At 37.1% G+C, this 24,940-nt stretch overlaps 1 protein-coding gene across 2 annotated transcripts in view; it reads left to right on the top strand.

Annotated features, from left to right (window-relative positions):
* Positions 1-24,940, top strand: part of WDR70 (WD repeat domain 70) — a 312,572-nt gene that overhangs the window by 88,297 nt on the left and 199,335 nt on the right. For both annotated transcript variants that reach the window (XM_047858021.1, XM_047858030.1), the window contains exon 9: positions 23,579-23,655. In XM_047858021.1, coding sequence (XP_047713977.1) covers positions 23,579-23,655 — 77 coding nt within the window. The remainder of the gene's footprint in view (positions 1-23,578; positions 23,656-24,940) is intronic.

Genomic DNA, 24,940 nt, shown 5'->3' with positions numbered 1-24,940 from the left:
GGGGTGGAATATTATTCAGCCATAAAAGATGAGGAAATGCTACCATTTGCAACAACATGGATGGAACTTCAAGGCATTATGCTAAATGAAATAAGCTAGACAGAGAAAGACAAATACTATATGATCTCACTTATATGTGGAATCTAACAAACAAACAATTCCCTGCCCGACCAAAAACCGCAGACTCGCAGAAAAGGACATCAGACATGTGGTTACCAGAGGCTGAAGGTGGGGGATGAGGGAATTGGAGAAGGGTAGTCAAAAGGTACAAATTCCTAGTTATAAGGTACATAAATACTAGGGGTATAATAATGTACAATGTTATGACTATAATACTGTATGATATACAGGAAAGTTGTTATGGAAGTAAATCCTAAAAGTTCTCGTCACAAGTTTTTTTTTTTTTTTTTTTTACTTTTTTCTTTTTTATATTGTATCTATATGAGATGAGGGATGTTAGCTGAACCTATTGTGATAATCATTTCATAATACATGTAAATCATATTATCATGCTATATGCCTTAAACTTATACAGTGATGTATATCAATTATTTCTCAATAAAACTGGGAAAAAATTTTAGTTACCAATGTGCAAAAATCTATATATATTGTAACCATGTACTATAACTTCTCCCACTTTGCCGGATATCTCCGTTTTGATTTCAAAATCATGGTTAATATTTACTCTTTCCATTTCCTAGAAGCAGATGTAATTAATGGACTATTTACTTGTCTAGGAAATGTTACTGGTATCTTAATTGCAGTCTTTGGCTTGAGTAATGGGTTTTGGAAATGCAAGAATTATTATTTGAAAGTAGTAGATTTCATAGGACACTTTTTTTCCTTAACTTTTTAACCTCTTTTCTGATTCCAAGAGTAATTAGTAACTTGTGGCTTTACTGGAAATTGCAGTGAATAGGACATTAAAGGAAACAATTAAATATATCTGATCTGTTGTGATTAAAATATTATGTACTTTAAATATAAACAGGCCTTTCTAATTATATTGTTAAATTTGTATCTCTAATCTTTACATCACTGTGTGTGTATGTGTGTGTATTTTTAAGTATAGTCACAGTAGTAAAGAAATGCTTTTTTCTGTTGTATACTACAACACAGTGCATTACAGGAAGAATAATTACATTTACATCTTGGAAAAATAAAGTTTATTGGGTTTCTAACAGTAATTCCTGTCAATAGTAGAAAATTTGGAAAAGAAAAAATTACTCATAATTCTACTACCCAAATATAATCACTTAGAACATTTTGGTTTCTGTATTCTGTATTTTCCTTATGCATCTGAAAAACATTTTTTCTGATGATAGCAGACCCTTTACATCAGTTATTGCTTGGAGTCACCTTTTGCATGTTCTGCCATCTTGGAATTATGTTGTGAGTGCCGCAGGGGCTGCAGTAAGGTGCAAGGAGAGGCCTGGGGATGGGGGTGAGGGGCAGGGGCGTTCTCACTTCAGCCAGAGGAGTTCCCAGTTTTGTCTGTTTTATGTGTTCAAGTTTTTCATAAGATATACTTTGTAAATCGGGTCCTGCTGTGTGTGTGTGTGTGTGTGTGTGTGTGTTTTTTAAACATGAAGAACGTTGGTCTGGAGTTCATGGGATTATTGATTATTGTACGTGGGGAAAATGGGATCTTACTTCTTTAGGTTCAGGCGAGTAGTGTTAAATCCAAAAGAAATCCAGCTGAGTAAATTTGTCGCTCTCATTGTTTTTCTTCAGTGATTTGTGACTTGGGCAGCATCTCTTCTAGCAAGTAGTCTAAAGTTATGAGATGTACAAAATGGAATGTTTTCAAAGGCAGAGAGAGGGTGGGACAAGAAACTTACAAATAGGAAAAAAAGGATTATTTCCAGCAAGGTTATACCTTCCTTTTGGGGGAACAAACGGGTCTATTAGTTGGATAACCTCACTGGTGTTGATCAGGAAATTCCAGACTTTCTGGTTAAGATTACATTCCTGGGAGAGTTTGAAACAGTACTTAGGTTAGGTATTAAGTTTCTTTTTGGTGCCATGGGTTTAACATAAGTGATTCCATTTTGCGCCTGTTGTCTCTCTCTTTTTAAAAAAAATTTTTTTTAATGTTTATTCATTTTTTGAGAGACAGAGACAGAACGTGAATGGGGTAGGGGCAGAGAGAGAGGGAGACACAGAATCCCAGGCAAGCTCCAGGCTCTGAACTCATAGCAGCACAGAGCCCGAGGTGGGGCTCAAACTCACGGACTGTGAGATCATGACCTGAGCCAAAATCGGACACTTAACCAACTGAGCCACCCAGGCGCCCCTGTTGTCTCTTTTTTAACATTAAGAAAGTAGGACAAGGATAAGGAGGAATCAACCTTTAAACTATTCAAAAGCATACTTTAAAATCTTAATTATATTGTCATCTAAAACTCATTTATTCTAAACCAGAATTTTGGTACGTTACTTCCAATCAGAAAGTGTTTTCCTCTCTTACTTTGAAGTCTCACACACACACTTTGCCTGAGACTCAAATGGGGCTGTTTGGCCTAGATCCCACAAATGTGTGACTATTAAATTTCTAGCCCTCACTGAGAAGTATTCCTGTACATCAAAACTCTATAACAAATCAGTATTAAGTTAAATTAAAAGGTGTTTTCATAGATGATAATAAATGAATGCCTGTGATTATCTTAGAGTTTCACTTATTAAACTTCCTTTTGTCAGTTCATCTAGAGTTGATATTGTTAAGTGCATTTCCTTTGGATTGTCTTCAACCCTTTTCTCTTCAACATCAAAACAATTCTGTTACATTTCTTTCTTAGTTACATGACTAACGTGGTAGAGGATAGGTTCAGGGACCCTAGAATGCTTGGATCTTTAATTGGGCAATTTCTCCTTGAATATCCTTTAATTATGGAAATTAGAAGCTTTATAAATAATTACAGGAAAAACATGTTTTTAAATATTTATTTATATTTGAATAGTACATGTAGTTATTCTGATCTCCAGCCACTCCAAAAATTTGCTGTTATTATTTGGAGATGAAACATTTTAGTCATATCCTTTTAATGGGAAATACTGTTTCCTAAGAAGTAAAACATTTTAAACTGTGAATTCTAGGTATATTTTTGTTTCTGTAAGCAGTTTTAACTGGTGGTTTTAACCACAAATATAAACTCCCCCAAAGTGCAGTGATTTGAAGCACATTGTGTTTCTTTCCAATTTCTGAATATTTCCAGACCTTTTTATCTAATAGAAACTCCCTAACACTGGTTTCTGTCCTTTTGACATATCCCCATCACTTTTGGGGTACTTTGTTACATTCTGGCACAACAAAATGTTCCTGGCTCATCTTGTACTTTTCCTGCTCTAATGTTACCCATTTCTCTATTGATCCATGGCTCCTTTTAATAGGGAATTCTGTTTACAAATCTAGATCCTGGCACTGCGTATGTTCACTGATGCTGGGGCACCATTGCTTCTAGACTATTTCAGGAGAGAGAGCTGGGATGGGAGATAAACCAAATAACCAAAAAAACCCCATGTATATATATATTACATATATATATATATGTATAAAAAAACCCCATGTATATATATATTACATATAATATATGTATAATATATGTATAATATATATGTATTAAAAAACCCCATGTATATATATATTACATATAATATAAAAATATAAAAATATATAATATATATTATAAAATATATAAATATATAAATATATAAAATATATATTATATACATATAAATATATAATCATGAATTCACACTGATCTATGAAGTAATTCTAATCTAACTTCTCAGCCTTTCCCCATTCTATATTTGTATTTCACTTCTTCAACAGTGAGAAATTTGGCTTCTAATATCATCACTATAGTAATTCATTTGTTCATTGCTACCACACATAGAAAGTAGTTTCAGAATTGCTACGCTCATAGTCATGGTTGTAGACAGAATTCTAAGATGGCCCCCAAGATTCCTGCTCCTCCTCTCGAGTATGGTTGTGAACTATGAGCAGGACCCAACACTCCTATGGTTAGATTATATTGAATGGCATAGTTGAGAAAGGAGGATTATCTTCAGTGGATCCTGTCTAATCCGGTGGGCCCTTAAAGGGATTGGGCTATTCCTGACAAAAGAAATTTGAGGTGTGGGAGGGATTTGACCTGAGGGAGAGTCTCTGTTGCTGGCTTTGAAGATGTAAGCAGACTTACATGAGTAAGTTGGAGATATAGCTAAGGTGATTTCTGAGCAAAGTGTTGAAGGTACTGCCTGCTTTCTTCTTGCTGCTTATAGTAATATATGAGAGAATAAAGTTAAATGGAAAGAAGTTTTATTAGAGAGGTACCAGGACTAGATGATTTAGTTTGTTTTGAGCCTATCCAGATGGTAAATAATGTTAAAATGAAGAAATTGCTTCTGAAAGTATGGTACAGAGAAGGAACCAAGGGTGTATATATAACCTTTTGCTCAAACCTCAGAAAGATCATAGGGTCAGATTACTTAGTTATACTAAAGGCTTTTTCAAGAAATTAATGTGGGCCTCACAGATTTTCTTAACCAAACCAGGCAATCCCTAGGAAGCTTAAGGATATTACTCCTTAGCCATTTCAAAGGAGTTATAGATAAAGAGGGGATTATTTTGCAAACATTTGCAGGCATGACTTTTGTCTAATTTAGATTCAACATGAGAAGGATTCTCATTTGCTGGCTTTGAAGGTGGAGTAATTCATGTGGCAAGGAAGGCACACAGCTTCTAGATACTGAGAGCAGCCCCCAGCTGACAGCAAGGAAATGGGCATCTCAGTCCTGCAATTACAAGGAACTTGAATTTTGCCAGCAACCTAATGAGCTTGGAAGCAGATTCTTGCCCAGAGCTTCCAGAGAGGAATGCAGCCCTATCACCATCCTGATTTCAGTCTGTGAGACCCTAAGCAAAGAATTCAGCTACGTTGCGATGGACTTCTGACCTCCAAAACTGTTAGGGGCTTAAACCACCTCCAATTTATTAGTTTAGTTTGGTGATTTCTTACACAGCATACGTAACTAATACAGTCCTGCAAAAACCAAACATACCAGGTAATAATGCAAGTACATGAGAAGGTGGTAGTGGTTGTGATCATGCATAAGAGCAGGCAGGAGTTGGCTTTCAGTGAGAGGAGGGAATATATTTACACTGGGAATGGAGGGGTTGTGGAGGGCTCATACCCACAGTTGTTTGTAGGCTGTGGGTCTTAGGTAGGAAACTACTGGCAGGGTCATTAATTTTGTGTTGGGAGTTGTCATGAAGCCTTCAGTACAATAGTAAAGACTTCGAATAGCTATTGAGGGTTGTGAGAAAAAAATGCCTAGAAGAAATGTGGGACATTAAGGGCTATAGAATGTAGATTTGCAGAGACAGTCATTCTGTGTATTTGTATGATACTCCTGAATCTTATTTGGGAGGCTGGATGTTTGAATGGAATACAATGATGGGGGAGGAGGGAGTTATTCCGGACGGAATAAAGATTGTTCATTGTAGGTAAAGCAAGAGGACTCTCAGGTGTATGCCTAAGGAGTGGTTGATATTGAAAAAAAAAAAAAAAGTTGAACTGGAAGATAGAAAGTTATGTGACCAGTAAATGGAATATCTAGAGCCTAGCACATATCAGCTAAAAAACATTTGTTAAAACAATAAATATTGGAAGCTCATGGTTTCAGAAAAGGAACTATCTGTGGTAATGGCAGAGTTAGCCATAGTTGGGGCTGTTGAAAAGTGTTAGAAGAGGTCATTGGAGTTAAGTAGATCAAAGAAGACTGAAGTTATGTCTTGAATATGTTCAAATGGATTTTAAAATTGCTCAGGAACTAGAAAGACTTGAACGTGAGTCTTTGAGTAAAGAAGAAAATGACTAAGAGGATGGATGGAATATAACTGGGGTCAGCAAACTATAGCCATGGGCCAAATCCAGCCTGCACCCTGTTTTTGTAAATAAAAGTTTTATTGGAAACAGCTATGCCTGTTCATTTACTATTTACCATTGTCTGTGCCTGCTTTTGTGCTACAGTGGTAGAGTTAAATAGTTGCAGCAGAGACCATGTGGCCCACAAAACTTAAAATACTCATTATCTGGTCCTTTACAGAAAAAGTCTGCCAACTCCTGCACTAAAGCTGTAAATGTTTTCTGCAGCAAAATATATGCACACAGATTTTTGCTGACAATTTTAGGAACTTTGGTGATTCCTAAAACAGCCTATGAATGGACTCTGGAGAAGAACTTTTGGATCGAAGTTCACACTATATTCTTGGCTGCATTTCTTTTCATCATGTGAGTTGCCTGTTAGCTCACCATGAGAAAGACATGGGTACTTTCATTTTGGTGGGTCACAGAGCCTCACCTCATTCAGTGACTACAGATGGCACTGCATCAGGGCAACTGTTTTACAGTTTTTCTTATGTGGTATCCATAAGAGTATGTGCAGAATAGTATAACTCAGCACCCCACCCCCATCCCCCCCCCCCCACACCGATTGTCCCCCATCTGCGTGTGTGTGTGTTTAGAGGAAACCAATATTGATCATGGTTCAGTAATGTCCTCTTTTCAGGGAAAGCATAACATATTTATGAGAAAAAATGGATGGTTAATTCTTCTAGGCTATTTCCAGTTAAGTCTGTTAAATGAAGGGATTTTTTTCAGGAGTGTCTATGTTTAGATACAGGAAAAAAGAGAGAAAAACTAGTTTATTTGATGAAAAACTGTTTTTGTCACTGGCTGTTCTTTAATAGGTGTCACTTTAAAATTTTTTCCGCTAATGTTAGCCATAGTACTGAATCTGTTTAGATACATTTAAGAATCCTTAGTTGAACTTGATTTTTGTTATGACTAATTTTGGTCACTGTTTTAACACAAGGGTACTTAACATTCCCATTGCCTTTGTCATGCTCCTATATTTACAAACAAGAAACAACATTCATAGTCTTTTAGATGTTTTACAGTTTAACCTATTATTTGTGTTTGTATTCTGGATACTCAACAGCTAAGGTGACCTCATGTGCTTTTACCTTAATATCTTCTGTAATAGAGATCATTTTTTTTCGGTCCTCTTAAAAAAATATCCTTTATATTAGATGCTATTTTAACTTTAATCAACAAATGTCAGTAAAAGACCTGTTTTCTGGGGCCTGCCATTAAGACCTGCATGGTGTTGGTGAGTTGTTGCGTTGCTGTTCAAAGTATAGGAAGTGATGTTCTAAGCACTGGACCGAGCAGCATCTCTCTGTAGAATCCCTGAGTCTGGGTGTGGGAGAGGAAAATGGTAAAGTAGGAACTGGCTGGGAGGTAAGCATAGCAACCATTAGATTGCAGGGCCAGGCAGAGACGTCAGGGGAGATGGACTCAGTTAAGCAGAGGAGGATGCACGTATGGAGTAGTCTGCAAGAGTGAGGAAGCCAAGGCAGTTAGATTCTAAGTCCTCAGAGCCAGGCATGTATGTCTTGGTTTATTGGGGTGTTCCTTTAATTGCAAATCATGAGCTGTTTTCCTGCTATAGAGGCACATATTTAATGGGGTGAAACTAGACTAGATCGCCGTTTACTGCTAGGCATTAGAAATTATTTTTTTTTCTTAAATAAGCATAGTCTGACAAATTTCTGTTTTGGAAAGAGATTACTGGGGCCCCTGATAATCCTATGTATTTTAATCTATCAGCCAATCAACTAATTATTAGCTTTCAATATCTTAGGTACACAGAATTGAAGGGAACCTAACTCACTTCTCTGTTCGTGGTGGCTTGCCATCATGCCATATCTGATGGGCAGTTCTCAGTTCTCATGATACCATCCATAACTCTCAGCAGCTTTTGACACAGTTGATCACTACACTTCTTGAAACACCTTCGTACCTGACTTCTGATTTGCTGTGCTCTCCCAGTTTTCTTCTTACCTCATTTAGTGTTCCTTTTCACTCTGGTTTTGTTGCTCCTCCTCTGTCCTCCAGCATCCGAATGTTGGGGTGTCCAGCTCATACTGAACCCTCTCTAGTATTTACATCTGCTTCCTGATTCATCTCATCTGGTCTCACGGTTTTGATGTGGAAACGTCGGGGTTCGGAGCAAACAGTCAAGAAAGAATTCTTGGGATGTCTTTGGAGCAAAAAAGTGAGGAGGGCACCTGTTGGGATGAGCACTGGGTGTTGTATGGAAACCAATGTGGCAATAAATTTCATATTAAAAAAATAAAAAAAAATAAAAAATTTAAAAATTAAAAAAATTTTAAAGCCCCCCCCCCCCCCCCAATAAAATAAAATAAAGTACGGGGACAGGACCTGTGGGTAGAAAGAGCTGCACTGGGGTTGTGTTGGGTGACTGATTATATACCGTCAGGTTGAGGGGGTTAGGGACAGCACAAGCCTCTAAGCAATTTTGAAGACAAGGTTTCCATGGCCCTGAGGGGGCTAGCTGTTGTTAGGAAAAGGTCATTTATTACTGTCTAGCAAACCCTCAGTCATGAGACCTTCAGATGTGTATCAGTGGGTCACGTGTGTGGAGGATGATTACTAACGTATATCTTGCGGGGTAAAGATGGAAGAAGTTTCCAAAGGAATTTCTTTATGTTTAAAGTAGACTCACAGGATCCTAGGAGGTTAGGATAATGTTAAGCTAAGATTGCCTTTTGCCCTTAGCAAAGTGTCAACATTTAGGCAGCTGAGCCCCCAGGGGAAGGTCACTCTGCCTATTTCAAGGGCTTGTGAATGGACTGTAAGTTACAAGGAAATTTAAGTTTTTCTTTTGCCTTTGTTTCCCACATCAGCTTTAAATGTCATGTATAGACACTGATGACTTATGAATTTATGTTTCTTGGCCTGTTTTTTCACCTGCCCAGTAGGACCAACTACTTACTTCACAGTCTCACCTGGATGTATAATAGGCATCTTAACACAAAATACGCAAAAAGGAAATTGTGACTTTTCTTTCTACACATCCTCCTACTGCAGTCATCTTTATCTCAGTAAATGACATTATCACTCACTAGCTGATCAGCTGAAACACCTTTGAGTTCTACTTGACTCCTCTCTTCCCTCACACCTCACATCTGCCCCATTGTCCAATGTGTTTTGCCAACAGAGTTGTATGAATAAAGTTGCCATTAACATTTGCATGTAGGTTTTGCGTAGGCATAAAATTTTACATCAGTGGAGTTAATACCTAGGAGTGTGGTTGCTATCTCATATGGTCAGATCAGCCAATATCTTTCAAAATGGTTTGTGCTGTTTTGTATTCCCACCAGCAGTGAATGAGAGGTCCTGGTGCTCTGCCTCCTTGCCAGCAGCTGGGAGGTTGGAAGTGTCAGGTGGTTGGAATTTAGCATTCTTACAGGTCTTTAATGGCAGTTGGTTGTTTTAATTTGCCTTTCCTTAAAGACTGATGATGTTGAACATCTTTTCATGTTTGCTGTCTTTATTTTATATCTTCTTTGGTGCAGCGTCCATTTAATTAAAAAAAATTTTTTTTCCTATTTTGGGGGAGTAGGGAATCTTTGTTTTTTTATTGTTCTTGAGAGTTCAAAAAATATTCTGGGTGTATATCCTTTTTCAAATATGTGACTTGTAAATATTTTCTCCCATTGTGTGCCTGGTCTATTCATTCTCTTTGTAAAATTTTTAAAATTTTTATGAAGTTCAGTTTATCAGTTCTTTTATGGATCATGTTTCGGGTTTGGTCAAAGAACTTTGCCGAACTCCGTGTCACAAAGATTTTCATCCATTTTTCTTATAGGAGTCTTACTCTTGAATGTTCTACACTCATTCTATGATCCATTTTGAGCTGATTTTTGTATAATGAGTGAGAAATATGTCAAGGTTTTTTTTTTTTTTTTTCCTGGGCATATAAATGACCAGTTATTTCAGTATCATCAGTTGAAAAGACTGACCCCTCTTCACTGAATTGCCTTTGCATATTTGTTCAAATATAAATTGATGATATTTGATAAAGTTTATTTTGAGACTCTCTATTCTGTTCCATTGCTATGTGTATACCCTTTCACTAATACCATGCTGCCTTGATTATTGCACCTTTGTAGGATATCTTAAAATTTGGTGGTGTGCGTGCTCTAACTTTGTTCTTTGTTTTAGTTGTTTGGGCTATTTTAGTTTCTTTCTTTTTTTTTTTTTTTAGAGTTTATTTATTTATTGAGAGAGAGAGAGAGAGAGAGAGAGAGAGAGGGAAAGAGAGAGAGACAGAACAAGCAGGGGAGGGGCAGACAGAAGGAGAAACAGAATCCCAAGCAGGCTCTGCACCATCAGTGGGCAACTCCATGCGGGGCTCGAACTCCTGAACCGTGAGATCATGACCTGAGATCAAGAGTCGGATGCTTAACTGACTGTGCCACCCAGGCGCTCCAGTTTCTTTCTTATTTTTTTTAAGTTTTTACTTTAATTCTAGTTTGTTAACATACAGTGTTATATTAATTTCAGGTGTACAATATAGTGATTTAACACTTCTATACAACACACACATCATAACAAGTACACTTCTTAATGCTTATCACCTATTTCACCCATTCCCCCATCTGCCTGGGAACCATCAGTTCACTATAATTAAGAGTCTGTTTCTTGGTTTCTGTCTCTTTTTTTCCCTTTGTTCATTTGTTTTGTTTCTTAATCCCACATATGAGTGAAATCATATGGTATTTGTCTTTCTCTGACTTACTTTGCTTACCATTATACTCTTTAGCTCCATCCATGTTGCTGCAAATGGCAAGATTTCATTCATTTTTATGGCTTAGTAATATTCCATTGTGTGTGTATATATACCACATCTTCTTTATCCATTCATCAGTCACTGGACACTTTGGTTGCTTCCAAACCAAATGGAGTTTGGTTGCTTCCAAACCAAGTTCTTTGGGTAACTAGTGCAGTTGCTGGATCATAGGGTAGTTCTGCTTTTAACTTTCTGAGGAAACTCCTTACTGTTTTCCATAGTGGCTGCACCAGTTTGTATTCCCATCAACAGTGCATGAGGATTCATTTTTCTCTTCATCTTTGTTAACACCTGTTGTCTCTTGTGTTGTTAATTTTAGCCATTCTGACAGGTGTGAGGTGATATATCTCATTGTAGTTTTGATTTTGGGCTATTTTAGTTTCTTTTTCACATACATTTTAGAGTCAGTCATCTTGTTTATATACGCAAAGAACCCTGCTGTGATTTTGTTTGAAATTATTTTGAATCTAAAGATCATTTGGAGACAATTGACATCTTAACTGTTTGGAGTCTTTCAGTCCATCAACACCAGTATGTCTCTTATTTATTTAGGTCTTTTTTTTTTTTTTTCTTTTTCCAGGTTTTATAGTTTTTAGCATAGAGCACCTGAACAGATTTTATTAAATTCATACTTAATTTACACTTAAAATTTACTTTTTTTTTTTTTTTTTTAGCCATTATAAATGGCATCACTTAAAAATGTCTAGTAGAATTTGCCCGTGTAGCTTGGAGTTTTCTTTTTCCTGTTTTCAAAAAATTTAAACTATGAATTCAATTTATTTGATAAGTACAGGACTATTCATGTTATTTCTTTGTTCTTGCGTTGAGATAGGATAGGTTATGACTTTCATGGACTTGGTCCATTTCCTCTAAGTTGCAAATTTATGTACATAGAATTATTAGTAATATTTCTTTAAGGTCATTGCTCATATTTTTTCTCTTTTTCCTGATATTGGCAATTTGTGTCTTCTCTTTTTTCTTGGTCTGGCAAGAAGTTTTCCCATTTTATTGATTTTTTTTCAAAGAGCAATTTTTAAAAATCTCATTCATTTGTATTTCTTTGTTGTAGTTCTGTCTTCAACATTGATTTCTGTTCTTATGCTTTCTTTCCTTTTGCTTGCCTCTCCTATTTATTTTTAGAATTCCTAGTATTTTAAGGTGGATGCTTTAATTAGAGACTTGTTTTATCTTTTCTTTTTTTTAATTCTTGTTTTAATGTTTATTTAGTTTTGAGAGAGAAAGACAGACAGAGTGTGAGTGGGGAGGGGCAGAGAGAGAGGGAGACACAGAACCTGAAGCAGGCTCCAGGCTGTGAGCTGCCAGCACAGAGCTTGATGTGGGGCTCAAACTTGTGAATGGCGATATCATGACCTGAGCTGAAGTTGGACCCTCAACCGGTTGAGTCACCCAGGCGCCCCTTGTTTTAAATAGAATCATGTAGTGCTATAATATTCCTTATAAGCATTGCTTTAGCTGCGTACCACAAATTTTGAGATATATTTTTATTTTCATTCAGTTCCCTTGGAACTACCTCTTTTACTGATGGATCATTTAGCAGCATAATATCTAATTTCCAAATATTTGGGGATTTTTATGTCATCTTTCTGTTACAGATTTCTAGTTTAATTCCTTTATGGGAATGTTTAGCTCATTTAAGTTTAATGTAATTATTGATATGGTTGGATTTAAATTTGGTGAGGTTTGTTTTGTGACCTAGAATATGATCTATCTTAGTTACTGTTCTGTGTGCACTTGTGAAGAATATGTATTCTGCTGTTGCCAGGTAGAATAGTCTGTTTATATAAAGTTACCTCTTTTCTTGTTCTGATGTCTACCTTGTGTGATGCTAATATAATCACTCATGCCTTTTTTTTTTTTTTTTTTTTTTTTTTTTAGTCTTTATTTATTTTGAGAGAGAGCATGAGTGAGCTCAAGTGCCAGAGGGACAGAGAGAGACAGGGAGAGAGAGAATCCCAAGCAGATTCTGGGCTGTCAGCACAGAGCCTGATGCAGGGCTCAAACTGACAACCGTGAGATCATGACCTGAGCCACAATCAAGAGTTAATCGCTTAACCAACTGAGCCACCCAGCCGTGCCTCAAGCTTTTAAAAAATTGTTTGCTTGGTATATTTCTTTTGGTATTGATTTATTCAATAACATTTATTGAGTGTCTAGACATTTATTGAATGTCTAGGAGGCAAAACCCTCATGCAGTTTATATGCCAGTGGGGACACATGAAAATATGCAAAACATATACTGTATAACAAAACCAGAGAGTAATACGTGCTATGAAGAAGCAGATTAAGGGGATAGAGAGTAACGAGGGACTTCTTTAGATAGAGTACTCAGGGAGGTCTCTGAGGGATTGGCATTCAGGGTGAGGTCTGGATAAAGGATCCTCCAGGGAGCCAGGTACAGTGGTATCTGAGGAGCCATGCAGAAAGAGGAACAGCAAATGCAAGGCCCTGAGGCAAGGTGCTTGTTATATCTTTTTCAACTCTTAGTTTTTAATCTTTCTGTGTCATTGTATTTCAAGTCAGATTCCTGAAAGAAGTGTTAATTGATAGGTCTTGTGTTTTAATGTATGATGGTAATCATTGTCTTTTAATTGGTGTGTTTAGCTCATTTTAAGTTTAATGTAATTATTGGTAGGGTTGGATTTAGTTCTACCATTTTATTACTTTTGATTCTTTCTGTTCTTTGTTCAGTGCCTCATCTTTCCTAATTTCTTTTAAATTATCTGAGTATTTTTAGAATTCCATTTTTTTTAACTGTTGGATTTTAATTATGCTCTTTGTATAGTATTTTAAGTGGTGGTTCTAGGGAACTATAAAAATATATTAAATTATATATAATCTACTTAGAATTAATATTTTACCATATCAAGTGAAAAATAGAAATTGTGCAACCACATAGGCTCTTCCCCCAATCCTGATGTAGTTGTTGTATGTTCCGTTTTCATATGTTGAAAATCCTATCAGGCAACAATAATAATTTTTGTTCTCAACAAAAGTTAAAGGTGGAAAATATTGTTCTGTTTACTCAGGTATTTATCCTTTCTTTTGTTGTCCTTTCATTGCTTATATTCCAGTTTCTCTTTGTAATTATTTCCCTTTCACTTGAAGTAGTCTTTCTTTTTTAATTTTTAATGTTGAGATTGAATATATAAACCATAACATTTACTCATTTAGTTCATTATGTTCATTGGTTTTTAGTATATTCATGGAGTGTGCAGCCATCACCACAATCCATTTTAGAACCTTTTGTCATCCCCAAAAGAAACTATTGGAGACAATAAAAAGATTAATGTTTGTCAGGGGTAAGGGGCAAGGAGTGATGATTAGGCAGAGCACAGAAGATTTTTAAGACAGTGAAACTAGTCTGTATGATAAGACAATGAAACTAGTCTGTATGATGTTATAATGATGGATATGTGTCAGTATAAATTGTCCAGATCCATGGAATGTACGAAATCACGAGTGAACCTGAATATGAACTGTGACATTTGGATGATAATGATGTGTCAGTGTAGGTTCATCAGTTGTAACAAATGTACTACTGTGATGGGGAATATTGATAATAGGGGAAAGCTATGCATGTGGGGGGCAAGGGCTTTATGGAAAATCTCTGTGCCTTCCTCTCAGTATTGCTGTGAACCTAAAACTGTCCTAAGAAGTAATCTATTAAAAATAAAATACTCCCTGTCCCTTAGCCAGCATCCCCAAGTCTACCACCCCTTGAAGCCTTGCACAACTACTAATCTACTAATCTGCTGTCTCTATAGATTTGGCATTTCTCGATATCAGAAAATGGAATCATACAATATGTGGCTCTTTCACTTAGCATGTTTTTGAAATTTATCCATGTTGTATCAATATTTAATTTCATTGCCAAATAATATTTGATTGTATGGATATACCACATTTATCTCTTCTCAAGTTGATGGACGTTTGTGCTGTTTCCACTTTTTTATTATTATGAATAATGCTTCTATGAACATTCATGTACAAGTTTTTGTGCAGAGGTATGCTGTCATTTCTCTTAGATGTATACCTAGGAGTGGAATTTTAGGGTCCTATGGTAACTCTGTGTTTAACATTTTGAGGGACTGCCAGACTGTTTTCCAAAGTGTCTATAACATTTTACCTACCCACCAGTAGTGTATGAGGGTTCCAGTTTTTCTACATCCTTGTCAACACTTGTGGTTTCTCATGTTGTTGTTGTTTAATAATCATCTTAGAGGGTGCAAAGTGGTATCTCTGTGGTCTGTGTTGAACATCTTTTTGTGTATATATTAGCCATTTGTAAATTTTCTTTTTTTTTTTAATTTTTTTATTTAAAAAAATTTTTTTTTTCAACATTTATTTATTTTTGGGACAGAGAGAGACAGAGCATGAACGGGGGAGGGGCAGAGAGAGAGGGAGACACAGAATCGGAAGCAGGCTCCAGGCTCCGAGCCATCAGCCCAGAGCCTGACGTGGGGCTCGAACTCACGGACCGCGAGATCGTGACCTGGCTGAAGTCGGACGCTTAACCGACTGCGCCACCCAGGCGCCCCTGTAAATTTTCTTTAGAGAAATGTCTATTCAAATCCTGGCCCATTTTAAAATTGGGTTATATGTCTTTTTATTATTGAGTTCTAACAGTTTATATATTCTAGATATTTGTCCTTTATGAGATATATGATTTGCAAATATTTTCTCTCATTCTTTGGGTTGTCTTTTCATGTTCTCGATGGTGTCCTTTGAAGCACAAAAGTTTTAAATTTTGATGAAGCTCAATTTATTTTTTCCTTTGTTTTGTGCCTTTAGTGTCATTGCCTAACCCACAGTCATGGAGAATTATGCTTATGTTTTCTTCCAAGGGTTTTATAGTTTTAGCTCTTACATTTAGGTCTGTGATCCATTTAGAGTTAATTTTTGTGCATGGTATGAAGTAGGGGTCCAACTGTATAGTAAGTATTCTTGAAATAATAAAATAATTTTTGAATTTCTTAGCTACTCTTTGAACTTCCATATAAAATTTATGATCAATTTCCAATTTCTGTCACATTTCTTTTGGTGACAAGTTCTCTTAGTTTTCTTTCATCTTGCAGTGTCTTTATTTCACCTTCATTCCCAAAGTACATTTTCTATACATTTAACTTGGCAGTATTTTTCTGTCAGCACTTTAAAAATGTTGGTCTACTGTCTTCTGGCTTTATTTTTGTTGAATAATTATGCAGTAATTCAAGTATTTGTTTTTCTTTATGTAATGTGTTGTTTTTTATATTTGCTTTTTGAAATTTTCCCCCTATTTCTCTTTTGGACTTTAATAGTTTATTATGTGTCAAGGCGTAGGCTTTAAAACATTTATTTATTTATTATTATTATTTTTTTGTTTTGTTTTGTTCATCCTGTTTGGTATTCACTGAAGTTCTTGGATCTGTAAATTTACCTCCTTCACCATTTTTGGGAAATTTTTAGTTATTATTTCTTCAACTATTTGTCTGTACCTGACTGTCTTCTCCTAAGTCGTATGTAATATGAGTACTAAACTTTTTGATATTGTCTCAGCGCTTTCTGTGATTCTGCTCATTTTTTCCTGTTAGATTAAATTATTTCTATTAATCTGTCTTCAAGTTCATTGAGTCTTTCCTCTGACATATCCATTCTACTATTGGGCCCCTACAGTGAATTTTTTATTCCCATTATTTTATTTTTCAATATGACCAGGTTTCCATTTTAATAGTTTATTTTTCTTTGCTGGTCACTTATATCTTTGCATTTGTTTCAGATATGTTTGCTTTCCTTTATGTATCATGGTCATAAACACCGATTTTAAGTCTTTTTCTTAAAATATTGATTACAACATTTGGGTCATTTTGTGGTCGGCATCTTTTATCTTATTTCTTGGGAGCTGGTTAGATTTTCCTGGTTCTTTGTATGATTAATTTTGGGCTGTATCTTTCACATTTTGAATATTGAATATTGTGTTCTGATATTCTGAGTCCTGTCCAAAACCTCAAGAGAATGGTGGGTTTTCATTTGTTTGTCTGTGAAGTTGCTTTTTTGGCTGAGGGTCAACCTGATTAGTTTTAGACTCTAAATCCTGACCTGCCTCCTGTGAGCTGTTTTTCCTTGCAGTATTAATTTTCAAGGCATTTGTATGCTATTCTGGTTTGCCCCATGTACATGTTATCCAGGGATCCATATGGATCCTGGCTGCTAGTCCGTACCATGTTCGCTTCTCAATGCTTTTCTTAGGTTGATTCTGGTAGGTTTCACACAGTACACCTCAGGAGTGAGTGCAGGACTTTTTGTACAGATTTAAAGGACATTTTTCTCCAGGTTTTTAAACCCTTCACCCTATGATTTTCCCTTTACTGTCTTTCATGGGTTTCTGTTCTGATGTTCTTGCTGGAAAATCACTCTTATGCATTGTAGCAGTTCCCATACTGTAGCTTATGCCTCCTGGCAAAGCTGGACTGAGGTGAAAAATAAAAATTTCTCTAACCCACAGCAGCTGTTTTTTCTTTTTTAAAAAGTTTATTTATTTGAGAGTGGGGGAGGGACGAAGAGAAAGAGAGAGAGAGAGAGAGAGAGACAGAGAGAGAATCCCAAGCAAGCTACTCACTGCAGTGCGGAGCCTGATATGGGGCTTGAACTCACAAACCGTGAGATCATGACCTGAGCCAAAACCAAGAGTCAGACACTTAACTATCTGAGCCACTCAAGCGCCCCCACAGCAGCTGTTTCTCTGTGTTGGTGGGAAAAGGCAGTGTGGCTACCCGTTGTTGGCATTTTCTCGAGGTAAAGCATAGAGTATCAGAAGGATTCTATTCTACATATGTTGGTAGGTGATCTGCTTTCTTGTTAATACTGGCCTACTAGAAAGCATGGAGTGTCAAAAGTGCTGCACAGCGGTTGCTGTCATTGTTGCTTCTGGTTCAGGGAGGAGGCACCATGCCTCTTTGTTGCTGGCTTTTTCCTGGTTTGGGTTAGGAGAGCCAGCAAGTATCTTCTCTGAAGGGCTGCTCCTCTTACTGAGACAACAGCCACTGTTTTGTTACTGGCACTCATCTGCTGTAATGACCTCACAGGGCCACTGCCGCTGGGTGGGAGGATGAGAAGTATCACCCCAGAGCCAGCACTTGGCTGGTGTGAAATGAAGAAAATCGATTCTTTAACCTGTTCGGACTACTTCCATTTCTGGTGCCAACACTGAGGAGAGACTTGGTAGCTTTGTTGCTTGTGCTTGGCTGGCATAGGGTAGGTCAGATCACAAGAACTCTGTTCCTCAGGCCTTTCACCCCCACTGCTACCCCTATGCCCTGGAGAGTGGAACCATTTTTTGGAACTTTGTTTGCTCTTGCTCTCAGTTGTTAGTTGTAGACTGCCCCAGAACCCAAGTCGCGAGACAGAGAAGGCAAAAATCATCCCCAGACTACTCCTTAGACCGAGTATCCCCCAGAATTCATATTTTGAAATTGTAACCCTGAGGTGATGGTATTAGAAGGTGGGGCTTTTGCAAGGTGATTAGGCCATGAAAGTGGAGCTGTCATGAATGAGATTAGTGCCCTATGAAAGTGTCCCAAGAAACCTTTCTTACCCCTTCACCATATGAGGTTATAGTAAAAGGATGGCCTCTGTGAACTAGGGAGTTCAGACACTAAATCTGCTGGCACCTTGATCTTCAACTTCCCAGTTTCCCCAACCGTGAGAAACAAATGTTTATTGTTCATAAGCCACTCAGTTTATGGTATTTTTGTTACAGTGGCCCAAATGAGCTAACAGGGAAAGATAGCACTCCCTTGTCCTTAAGTCACAGCTCAAGGGAATGTAATGGGCAGAGCTAGATTGCATTCCTGTGTCACATCTGTAAGGGAGGCTGGCAAAGATAGAGCCTGACTTTTCCACTTCTCTATGAGAGGTAGTCTCTGTCTTTTACCAAGAGTCATATTTTGGGGAATTTCCTAAACACAGAAGAGAGTTCATGTTCTTCATGGCCAGAGAGAATGATGTGTTATTTATATAGTCACCCATTTACACAACAGTTGCTTGATTAATTCACAAACTTTGGCTTCATCTGTGGTTGCAGCCCAGATCCAGTTCTTTAGGGAAACCTGTTGTCTCTCTCTTTAAAATGTATCCCAAGTCTTCTTACCTCTGAACACTTTACTGCTGTTCCCTAGTCCAAGCGACTGTCAGTGTTCAGATGAACCACATCACTGGCTTCCCAGGTGGCCCTCTTAATTCCGCTTTTGACTTTGCAACAAGCTTTTCTTCACAGAGCAGCCAGGACATTTTTTTAAGTGTTTATTTTGATATCATTTCAAATTAACAGAAAAGTTATAGGAATAGTACCTAGAACTTCCTTATACCCTTTTTTCAGATTCATCAGTTGTTCATATTTTGCCCCATTGCTTTATCTTCCCTCATCCCCTCCTCTCTTCCTTCCTCAGCTAACACAAACTCTGTCCTTCTCTTTCCATCCCCCACACTTATATACACCCCTCACTCACACTCATACGTATTTGCACATACATTAGAATTATGTGTGTGCGTTTAAGATTCCCCAAATTTTGAAATAACTTGCAGACATCATGTTCCTTTACTCCTAAATTCTTCAGTGTGGTTTTCCTAATAATAATATGATCTTTTTACATAACTATGAATTTAACATTGATGAAATACTATTTAATCTGTAGTCCATGGTTATCTCAACAATCTCCTTTTTGATTATATTCCCACCAGTTCAGTAGCCATGGCTTTTGTCTCTTTTAATTGGGAATAGTTCTCTGCCTTTGTTAAAAGAAACTTTGGTATATTTGAAAACTATAAGCCATTTCTTTTGTAAATGTGTAGAAGTTGTAAATATGTAGCAAGAGATGTAGGATTTGATTTTGTCTGGTTTTCCTCATCATGAGAGTTTGGGTATGCATTTCTAGAAAGGCTGTCACAGAAACAATATTGGGTCCTTCTTGCGTCCTCATATCACGAAGTACGTGCTACCTGTGCATCACAGTGCTGGTGATGTTAATTTGGATGACTTGTTTCAGGTAGTGTAATAACAGATCTCTTCTCTACTATTTTCTCTTTGTAATTATTAAGCAGTTTCCAGGGAGATTTTGATAGCATGGAAATACCCTGTTCATTACCAGACTTTTCTCTGCTAGTTTTAGCATCCATTGATGATTCTTGCCTGGATCAATTATTACTGTGATGATTGTAAAATGGTGATTTTTCTAACTCTGTCGTTCATTTTATATTTATTAGTTATCATTCTATGGTAAGGAAGAGTTTTCTCTTACTTATTTATTAATATTCACCCAGGAGTTCTTAAGTTAGTAAATGCTTTTACTATTACTATTTAATCTATTACTTTTGTTATTTATTTTGATGCTCTAATTGTCTCAGTGGAAGTCCCTTAACCTGCACTTTATTCTTTAATATATCCCCATCATTTTTGCACTTGCTTGTTTTTTGGTAAACCACATGTTCCATGTTCATGTTGTTTGAACAAGAATAAACTTCTCTCCAAGGAGTCTGGTTTCCTCTTAAATGGAGAATGCAATTTAGAAACTAGGATCTCTGTCCTAGGGTTGCTGGGTGTCATTCCTACTAGTCGTTTTCAGCATACAAAGCTAGATAATAACTTACACACACACACACACACCTATATTTGTATCTACCTGTTAGAAATCATGGGTTCATACTGATACCCGTAATTTCAGTCAAAACCCATAGAGTTCTTTCTAGTCTTTCTTCTTTCCACTTTTGGAACTCCTTTCTCTAACAGCAGGAAAGGCGACTCTCATGGTCCCCAGCATATTTCCTCATTTGCTTAATTCTTCGTTGTAACGAAAGCAGTTTCAGAATTGTTAATGCATACCACTGCAAAAAAGAAACAAATATATTAACTAGAATTAAATATTTATTTATAGTTCTTTTGGTCTTAAAAAAAATTTTTTTTAATGTTTATTTATAATTGAGAGAGATAGTGCACAAGTAGGGGTGGGATAGAGAGAGATAGAGACAGAATATGAAGTAGGCTTCAGGCTCTGAGCTGTCAGCACAAAGCCTGACGGGGTCAGGGAGGGGGCTCGAACTCACAACCATGAGATCATGACCTGAGCCTAAGTTGGATGCTTAGCCAACTGAGCCATCCAGGCACCCCTATAGTTCTTTTGGTCTTTAGCCTGAGGGTATGTATTCATTTCCTAGGATTACTGTAATGAATTACCACACAGTTAGTAGCTTGACAACAGAAATTCTTCCACATTTCTGGAGGCCAGAAGTCTTAGAATCAAGGTATTGACACAGCCATGCTCCCTCTAGTGGCTCTAGGGGAATCCTTCCATGCTACTTCCAGCTTCTGGTGACTCCGGGTTTTCCCTGGCTCGTGGCAGCATAACTCCAGTCTCTGCCTTCATCTTCTCAGAGCTTTCTCCTCTTTGTGTCTTCTTCTCTTCTGACTCTTTAAGGTTACGTTCCCAGCTTCCAGTGGTTAGGACATGAGTATTTCTTTCTGGGGGCCACCATTTAACCCAGTACAGGGTATATAGTTACTTGAGTTATTACCTTCAGTTTATTCTTTCAGTGTTTTTATTGTTCACTTGAAATACAGTAGGGTTGATTTGTTTCTGTTTATATTGAATTTTAGGTTTCTCCCAGCCTTATTTGTTTGTTCCTGAATATGCAAAACATCAGCAGTTTCAGAAATCTGATAATAAGTTAATAGATACAGAATTATAAATCGTGGTGACTGTTATTAAGGAAATGGACAGGTACATTGGAAGAGAACAACAGAATAGGCCATATGGACGCAGAGACAGAGCTAGGTCATACTTATTTGAATAAGTGGCATGTAAACTGAGATTGAAGGAATGGAAGCCAGTCATGTAAAAGTAGAGTAAAGAGCTTTCCCACAAGTGGAAAAGCATATGAGAAGGCCTTGATTCAGGAACGAGCTGGTTGTATTAGAGGAAATGAAAGGAGGCCAGTGGATTCATGTCTGTTGGGGAAGAGGGAGGACAAAATAAGTGCAGTTGTAAAGAAAGCAAGAGACTGAACCTGTGAGTAGTTGTGGACGATCGAAAGAGGTTGGGGAGCCAGTAGAGGACAATAACTAGTGGTGGTTTTAGAATGTTTTAAAATACACAAAATACACAAAATATTTTTATTTTTAAAGTTTATTTATTCAGAGAGAGAAAGAGAGAGAGAGAAGGAGAGAATGTGAGCGTGAATGGGAGAGGGGCAGAGAAAGAGGGAGAGAATCCCAAGTAAGCTCTGTGCTTGGTGGCAAGCCCAACACAGGGCTCAGTCTCATGACTGTGAGATCATGACCTGAGCCGAAATCAAGAGTCAGATACTTAACCAACTGAACCAGCCAGGTGCCCCAGAGGTGTATTTTTAAAAAACTATATTGATTGCTAGGTGGAGCACATGACGCAGGAATAGAAGTGGAGAGACTAGTGACAGACCTGTTTACTGTGTAATAACTGAGATAATGTTGGCTTCTACAAGAGTGGTAGTAGGGAATAATGAGAAAAGTGGATAGATTTAAGGTGTATTTTGGGTTGAAGTGAGAGGACTCACTAATGGATTGAATTTGGGTGGACAGAGAGAGGGTTTTAGGTTTATGGTTATTGTAGTATTTAAGGATGACCCCCACGTTTGTAGTTTTAGCAACTAGGGAAGAAGTTGATTGCAGATGAAGTGGGCAGTAAGAAACAGATTTCCCTAATGGACCTATTATTATGTTTGAAATGCCTAGGAGATGCAAATGGAAATGTCAAGTTGATAGTTAAATATGCAATCTTAAATTCAGGAGAGGAAAGTGGAATCTCAGACTTCCCATCTGGTTCCATTACTTTAGTTCATGCTTCCCTACTGCACATCTGTGGTCCCTGTTCTACCCAGTAAACATAAGCAAATTGTCATGAGTTGGCCAGGTCCTGTTTGAGACGCTGTGAGCAACTTGGACTGTAGATGGTCTCTAGGTTTATGTGTGGGTACTCCAGTTCCAATTCATTCTTTCCAGAGAGATACAGTTATTTTCCTTCTAAATCATTTAAAGATGTACATTTTGCTTCTTATAGCATAGTTTTATTTTGGAGTCTTTCAGAATAAGAGATTTTTCCATTATTAAGTATGAGGCTCTTTTCTGCCCCATCTGAACATACCGTATGAGGTCACTCTAGCTGACTTTGCACCTAGATGGGGAATGTGTGTGTATGTGTGTATTTATGTTTGATATGTACTCTCTGTGTGTCAGTTTGTTTACCAACATCACATTATTTTATTTACAGTATTTTTAAATTATGCCCTTAGAAGGGTTAATCTTGAATCATTTTAAAGATGTCTCTCCTTTTCTCACATATTTATTCTTACAGATGTATGGTTGAATCAAGACTGTGGACACATTTTTAAGAAGTGTAAATTTTTTTCCCTTAACCTCTTGCTTTTGCCTTGATTATTTGCAAATACTTTTTTTTTCTTCTTTTCCATTGAGAAAAGAGTCTTTAAAGAAGGGCCTATCTCCCTCTTATTACGGTTTTTCCCTTTACGTCTTTCCTAAAGAGAGACTCTCAGTTTCCTCTCTATTTCCTTCCTTATTAAACACCTGTTCTGTATAAGCACTGTGTTAATTTCTGGGCAGGAGAATTATATGGAGAATTAAACAAAATGAAATAAACAAAGCATATTATGAAATAAAATTGGCGTAGCATACTATGTTTGTAATTAAAATAGTGTGGTCTTGGGAGGACTAAAAAGTTTAACTTTAAAGCATGACATATCAGTTTCTGGTCATTTTATTTATTTTTAAATCTTTTTAAATATCTTTTTTCCTGTATTTTTATTTTTTAAGGGTCATACAGCAATGCTTCATACTGGCTCATGGCATCCCAAAATAAAGGGAGAATTTATGACTTGCTCAAATGATGCGTGAGTACTATTGATAATTCACCTAATACATTAATATCTTTCAGTATTTTCTTTAATATTTGTATTGTTACATGTTGGCCAGTAAAGTAGGAAATAGAGTGTTAGGAATCCTGATGTTTACATATTCTTTTTTTTTTCTTTTTTTTAAGTTTTTACTTTTATTCCATCATCATATAGTGTAATATTACTTTCTTTAAATTTTTTTAATGTTTATTTATTATTTTGAGAGAGAGAGACAGAGCATGAGCGGGGGAGGGGAAGAGAGAGAGTGAGACACAGAATCTGAAGCAGGCTGCAGACTCTGAGCTGTCAGCACAGAGCCCAAGTTTCATTTGTACAATATAGTGATTCCGCATTTCCATACAACACCTGGTACTCATCACATAAGTACACTCCTTGATTCCCATCACCTATTTCACCCATCCTCCCACCCACCTCCCCTCTGGCAACCATTAGTTTTGTTCTCTATAGTTAAGTGTCTGTTTCATGGTTTGTCGTTCTCTCTTTTTTTATTCCTTTGCTCATTTGTTTTATTTCTTAAATTCCACATGTGAGTGAAATCATATGGTATTTGTGTTTCTCTCTCTGGCTTATTTCACTTATCATAATACTCTATAGCTTCATTCAGGTTGTTGGAAATGCCAAGATTTCATACTTTTTCATTGCTGAATAATATTCCATTGTGTGTGTGTGTGTGTGTGTGTGTGTGTGTGTGTATACACATACACATTACATCTTCCTTGTCCTCACCCTCCCTCCCCCCCACCTCACGCACACACATCTAGGGTTAGGGTTTAGGGTAGGGTTAGGGAAAGGGTGAGGATATGTGCCTTATATCCTGCAGTTCAGAGACCTCTCCAGAGAATGAAACCCTAGACTTCTGCTTGGGCGTGATTAGACATGGCATCCATACACCAACAATAGCCAAATTATGGAAAGAGCCCAAATGTCCATTGACTAATGAATGGATGAAGATGATGTGGCATATATATTAATGGAATATTACTCAGCCATAAAAAAGAATGGGATCTGGCCATTTGCAGCGACTTGGATGGAGCTGGAAAGTATTATGCTAAGCAAAATAAGTCAGTCAGAGAAAGTCAAATACACACATGATTTCACTCATGTGAAATTTAAGAAACTAAACAGATGAACCACGGGAAGAAAGACAGGCAAACCAGAAAACAGACTCTTAACTATAGACAACAAACTGAGAGGGGAGGATGGTGGGGAGGGATAGGGAATTGGCTGAATGGATGATAGGTATTAAGGCAGGTACTTGTGA

Source organism: Prionailurus viverrinus, chromosome A1 (genome assembly GCF_022837055.1).
Source record: "Prionailurus viverrinus isolate Anna chromosome A1, UM_Priviv_1.0, whole genome shotgun sequence".
Classification (NCBI taxonomy): domain Eukaryota; kingdom Metazoa; phylum Chordata; class Mammalia; order Carnivora; family Felidae; genus Prionailurus; species Prionailurus viverrinus.
This window is presented reverse-complemented; position numbering and strand designations above follow the sequence as displayed.